Source organism: Sinocyclocheilus grahami, unplaced genomic scaffold, assembly GCF_001515645.1.
Source record: "Sinocyclocheilus grahami isolate Dianchi unplaced genomic scaffold, SAMN03320097.WGS_v1.1 scaffold46.1, whole genome shotgun sequence".
NCBI classification, from domain to species: Eukaryota; Metazoa; Chordata; class Actinopteri; order Cypriniformes; family Cyprinidae; genus Sinocyclocheilus; species Sinocyclocheilus grahami.
Genome location: NW_015505225.1, coordinates 1,864,374 through 1,870,745, shown reverse-complemented (window position 1 = coordinate 1,870,745; position 6,372 = coordinate 1,864,374). Strand labels below are relative to the sequence as shown.

The window sequence follows — 6,372 nt, the reverse complement described above, 5'->3', positions numbered from 1 at the left end:
TGTTGTGGAAGCTGTCCTCAGTAAAATGCGCAGCACACAATAGCAAATTGGTGTTAAAATGCTCAGGAACAGAGTTAAAAAATAAATTGCAACCACTGTTTCCTGACAACATCCGCTTTCGGAAGCCCAAACAAAGACGTTTGGGCATGGAGGTGAAAAAAACAGCGTTTCAGGTGGTCGCACAGCGTCGCATCGCGCCACATCTTTAAAATTCAAATACATTATTTTCTATGAGTGTAGGCACACCGCGGAGCCCTTCGGCGTCTGTCCGTGGCCCCCAGCTACGTCGTGTTGTACTTGTAAGAATTGTTCTAGACATGCCGAAAATTTGAAGTTACAGCACAGCAGCTCTTCTTCTTCGTTTTCTCTGATGCACTAACTCTGCAGCAGCACTTCTTCGTTGTCTCGTCAGATGCACTCACTCAACCAAGCGTTCTAACCACAACCTCGCCCCTCCCCTCCCCACCCCCCCAACCATTAAAATTTTTGTAGTCGGGAATAACTCTTAATGATATTCTAATGGGCCGCTTTGTGATATCACGAAGCCCAGAAAACAAACGATGTAGTCCAAACGAGCCGCTCGTTGTAGTTATTGAAAAGGGATATTTTTTTTTACGAAATATCTTCCTTTGGAGTGGACTTTGAGATTTGTACATTTCTAGATCTTTTTTATGCCCAAACATACACACTACACACTGACTAAAATTTAAAAAGTGAAAAAGCATAATAGGACTCCTTTAATACAACTCCGATTGGATTCGTCTGAAAGAAGAAAGTCACATACACCAAGGATGCTTTGAGGGCGAGTAAAACGAAGGCTAATTTTCATTTTTGGGTGAACTACCTAGAGCCCGACCGATATATCGTTTTTGCCGATATTATCGGCCGATATGAGCCTGTCGCCGATATATCGGTATCGGCGAATATGCCGCCGGTATGACTTTTTTTTTTTTTTTACAGAAAATATAATGCAGATAAAATGCTTGAAATGGTGTAATTACTTAGTTTGTCCAGCAGAGCGCACTCCATTGTTTGCTACTGGTGACCTGGATGAAACGCTTTAAAGCTTAAGTCTATGGAAAACCATTGAAACTTTGAACGGCCATATCTCCGTAATGGTGTGGCGAATCCACACCAAATTCGGAGGATCCCTTCAGCTCGAGGAACCCTCTCAAACGTGAATCGAGTGTACGTCTAGAGGCCTGCTTTCGAATGAGACCACCCAGGCAGCAGCATTCAAGTGTGGTCTTATTTGACCGTAAGTGCCCTGCGAAGTGGACTTCACATGAAATTCCGCCATGATTCCAGTTCCAATGGAACGTACATGTTCCATTCAAAGGACATTAAAGTGCGCGAGACGTGAATTTATATTGTATTTATTTACAGAGGTACATTATGTCACACTTCTCTAGTAAGTTTCGTCTGTGTGTGAAGACAGTAGCGCAAATCCGTGAATGAATTTTCCGAAGTTAAAAACTTCAACGGAATAAAGTTGAATGGAACTGAAATGAATTAAAGTTGAATAAACTTCAACTTCACTGTTCAGTGCACTGATGTCAGACTAATTTTGGATAATGAAGTTTGTTAAATTGTTAAATGCCAGGCCTCCATTACGTATCTTACGTCACGTAATTATAAGTGTTTGATTTGACCACATTTGAGTGATCATTGCAAAAAATGTGTTTATGTATATATATTCTGTTTATGTATATACTGTATTCTATATATAGTACCAGTCAAACGTTTGGACACACAAATAGGAAAGTGTCCAAACTTTTGACTGGTACTGTACTAGAATATACACAATGAATATTGGCCGATATATCGATATCGGCATTTTTTTACTCCCTAATATCGGTATCGGCCCCAAAAAACCCATATCGGTCGGGCTCTAGAACTAACCCTTTAAAATTCAACTTTTTAGCCAAACAAACCTCTAAATAATACACACAGGAGTCCCTAAATCCTTTTTATGCTGTCACGACTCACGGATAATCAGCTCTTACCTTCCAGCACTAGATATGGTAATTTGAAAACTGTCAAAACCTTTGTGTTGGCTCCATGTGGTTGGGCAGGCTTATTTATTTAGTGACTTTCAAACAGAATAACAGATTGCATCTCTGACATTGCGGTCTTCAGTCATTTTTTTCTGAACTCTCAGACCTGATAAGCATCTTTCAGGGTGTTGGCAGCAACAATACAGTTACACCTGTTCCAATAAACTCCCTATGCCCTCCACTCCAGCTGTTTGAGAGACGCAACCATATGGAAAATGATGAGCCTGTCGCCGATATATCGGTATCGGCGAATATGCCGCCGGTATGACTTTTTTTTTTTTTTTACAGAAAATATAATGCAGATAAAATGCTTGAAATGGTGTAATTACTTAGTTTGTCCAGCAGAGCGCACTCCATTGTTTGCTACTGGTGACCTGGATGAAACGCTTTAAAGCTTAAGTCTATGGAAAACCATTGAAACTTTGAACGGCCATATCTCCGTAATGGTGTGGCGAATCCACACCAAATTCGGAGGATCCCTTCAGCTCGAGGAACCCTCTCAAACGTGAATCGAGTGTACGTCTAGAGGCCTGCTTTCGAATGAGACCACCCAGGCAGCAGCATTCAAGTGTGGTCTTATTTGACCGTAAGTGCCCTGCGAAGTGGACTTCACATGAAATTCCGCCATGATTCCAGTTCCAATGGAACGTACATGTTCCATTCAAAGGACATTAAAGTGCGCGAGACGTGAATTTATATTGTATTTATTTACAGAGGAACATTATGTCACACTTCTCTAGTAAGTTTCGTCTGTGTGTGAAGACAGTAGCGCAAATCCGTGAATGAATTTTCCGAAGTTAAAAACTTCAACGGAATAAAGTTGAATGGAACTGAAATGAATTAAAGTTGAATAAACTTCAACTTCACTGTTCAGTGCACTGATGTCAGACTAATTTTGGATAATGAAGTTTGTTAAATTGTTAAATGCCAGGCCTCCATTACGTATCTTACGTCACGTAATTATAAGTGTTTGATTTGACCACATTTGAGTGATCATTGCAAAAAATGTGTTTATGTATATATATTCTGTTTATGTATATACTGTATTCTATATATAGTACCAGTCAAACGTTTGGACACACAAATAGGAAAGTGTCCAAACTTTTGACTGGTACTGTACTAGAATATACACAATGAATATTGGCCGATATATCGATATCGGCATTTTTTTACTCCCTAATATCGGTATCGGCCCCAAAAAACCCATATCGGTCGGGCTCTAGAACTAACCCTTTAAAATTCAACTTTTTAGCCAAACAAACCTCTAAATAATACACACAGGAGTCCCTAAATCCTTTTTATGCTGTCACGACTCACGGATAATCAGCTCTTACCTTCCAGCACTAGATATGGTAATTTGAAAACTGTCAAAACCTTTGTGTTGGCTCCATGTGGTTGGGCAGGCTTATTTATTTAGTGACTTTCAAACAGAATAACAGATTGCATCTCTGACATTGCGGTCTTCAGTCATTTTTTTCTGAACTCTCAGACCTGATAAGCATCTTTCAGGGTGTTGGCAGCAACAATACAGTTACACCTGTTCCAATAAACTCCCTATGCCCTCCACTCCAGCTGTTTGAGAGACGCAACCATATGGAAAATGCTTCAGCCACAGCCACCAAACTAAATCTAACTTCATGGAGCGGTTTCTTCTGCAAACTGCTAAATCCTGTTATATAATTATTGAAAAACTAACGAAATTAATTCTTATAAACAATTAGCAAATTTTTTCCTTTAATATACAGCTTTAGCAGCTAAACAGCATTCAATTTGTCACTGACATCACATGAGCATGTTCCTCATCATTTACAGAAGTGCCAAAAGACTTGAAAAGTCCTTCCATGCAAATTAGGATTATGCTGTTGAACTTTTATTATAATGCCAAAATAAAGCAGCACTATGTAGAGCCCTGTAGTTATTTAGTTTCACGGCAGGTATCAGCATCACCTGGTGCTGCGCCGTTTGAAACTAGACATTCATTATTCAAGCAGTTCAGCAGAGACTAAAGCCCTTTAGGTAAATAAAACATGAAGTCGGTCTTTCGATCCTTTCTGGCAGTTATGTGGTCTACTTTATGAAAACTTTGGTACATTCAAAGTGCCTTACTAGCCCGATATCAAAATCTGTAAGCTCAGTGGCACCCATGAGGGCGATACGATGTTGATCCGGTCAACTATATATGCAAAAAGAAATGCAGCACTGCAGTTACAGTACAGCTATGAATATATTTGGGAGCTGTTAAGATCCTCATCACAGTCAGGACCTGATGTCTCATCTGCAAACATAAATCATGCTGGTCAGGGTGGCTCTGGTCTGGTCTACCCTTCCTTTTAATCTTGATATGAACCAATAACAATGTGGAGAATGTTTGTCATATACCAGGAAACAATTATGAATGTTTGAATCTAATTAAATGTTTGTACATCAACATTCAGATACAAGTTTTTAGAAGCAAGGATTCATTGAAAAGTCAAGTGTTCTGGACATCAATCAAATCAAATCTGATCAGAATAAACCCTTTCAAATATTCAAATTGAATTAGGCATGTTAGAACATTCACAGTGGTTCCTCAGTTGCTTTGGGTTGCATGAAAAAACAAATATACTGCGCTAACCGTGAAGTTCGATTCATGAACAAATGACTCCTACGAAACCGGTTTTATTTTAATTAATCTCTGAAAACACTCAGTTACAGAACTCGGAAAGACTTACCAATAATTAACTGAACCAATAACCAATAAATCAACATTTGACTGACTTCCTGAACTACAGATTCTCTGAAAAGGTTGCATATTTAGGGTTTGTGAAACTTAAACCAGTATCATTACTTGATACTGAACCTGGTTTTCATATGAAAATGCGAAGTTAAAAGAAAACTGCAATATTATTTACAAAAGAAAAAATATATTAAAACACAACGTGTAGGTTTTTATATTTGTATTATCTCAATGTGTACAGGGAAAGGTGGACAGGGCTGCAAAACATTTTGGTATGGGGAAAAAACTGCTGAGAATTCTGGAGAAAACAATGCGTTCGTATAAAAGTGGAGGGCGTCATCAACGATTAGAACGTTCGAACAAACCTAGACTCCAAAAGGCTGTCTAAGAAGGCAGTACACTATAGGTTGAGACACGGCCAACAAATGCCCATTTCTGGGTGGCAGTCAGTCGGCTGACAAGCGGAATAATAATAATGTTCGAGCATCAATATCGCTATGTATCCCCGTATATGACAAAAGAAGGAAAGCAAAGGCATAGAAACGCGACGGTTGATCATTGTGATGCAGTACCATCACAGCTGAGCAGCATCAGCCATTAACACCGCTGAACAAAGTGAAACTGTGCGGCACCAACGGCTGAATTTTCAAACAGCCTCGTGAATTAACATATAGTGACTTTAGCAGGTGTATACACGTAGACAGACATAGATAACAGAGTGTTAAAGTGTGAAATGCTGTACCTGCCACCTCCTCCTGATCCGGGCCGAAGCGCCATCTTAAACAGCTCAACGAAGTGACGTCACGCGAGAGGCGCGAGCTGCGCAACTTCCGGGTCACTCCAACGACTCGATCAAGCGCCTCTTAACTGATACATTTCAGCTCAATACTTATTATATAGGACTCCATTTTACGTTTCGTCTTAACGTTTAGAAAATGGTTTCTTGATATAATGATAACCGTTGACAATTTTGTAAATGTCTTTAAGTTGTAAACATACACTTGAGATATTGTATCTTGCATGTGATTATGAGTTCGATGTTCTGTGAATGGCGCAGTGTTTTGCACTAGGTCCACCGCCTGCGGTCGTTGTAGTTCCCATATTGCACAGGCGATGGCGCTATTGTAGTCTTTCAGTCATTCTTGAGCCGTGGGGACAAAACAGGTCCAGCGAGGGTAACTGCTGTTAAGCTTAAAAATAAAAATATTTTCAATTTTAAATGTTATGAGGGATTAATAATGGAATGTATTTAACACAATTATCCCCTTCAATTAAATTTTCTCATTATTATACCAAATCTGTGTTTCTTAATGTCCTCTCACTACGTCTAAAACAGTGTGTCCACAGAGAAGGGTTCAAGCATTCATATGCAATAAAATGGATACAAATCTGTTTTTTTAATGATGAAAAGGAGCATGTTTTATCAAAAGCAACACTTCAACCTGCCACAGGAGCTGCTTAAACAGTTCTACTCTGCTATCATTGAGTCTGTCCTGTGTTCATCCATAACTGTCTGGTTTGGTTCAGCAACCAAATCAGACATCAAGAGACTACAACGGACAGTCAGGACTACTGAGAGGATTATTGGTGCCCCTCTGC

General features: G+C 39.5%; 1 protein-coding gene across 4 annotated transcripts in view; it reads right to left on the bottom strand.

Annotated features, from left to right (window-relative positions):
• The window catches only part of LOC107582605 (synergin gamma-like), a 58,019-nt gene extending 52,415 nt beyond the window's left edge, over positions 1 to 5,604 (bottom strand). For all 4 annotated transcript variants that reach the window (XM_016268511.1, XM_016268512.1, XM_016268513.1 and 1 more), the window contains exon 1: positions 5,516 to 5,604. In XM_016268511.1, the coding sequence (XP_016123997.1) occupies positions 5,516 to 5,550 (35 nt within the window). In that variant the 5' untranslated portion in view covers positions 5,551 to 5,604. The remainder of the gene's footprint in view (positions 1 to 5,515) is intronic.
• Between the last annotated feature and the right edge of the window lie 768 nt (positions 5,605 to 6,372).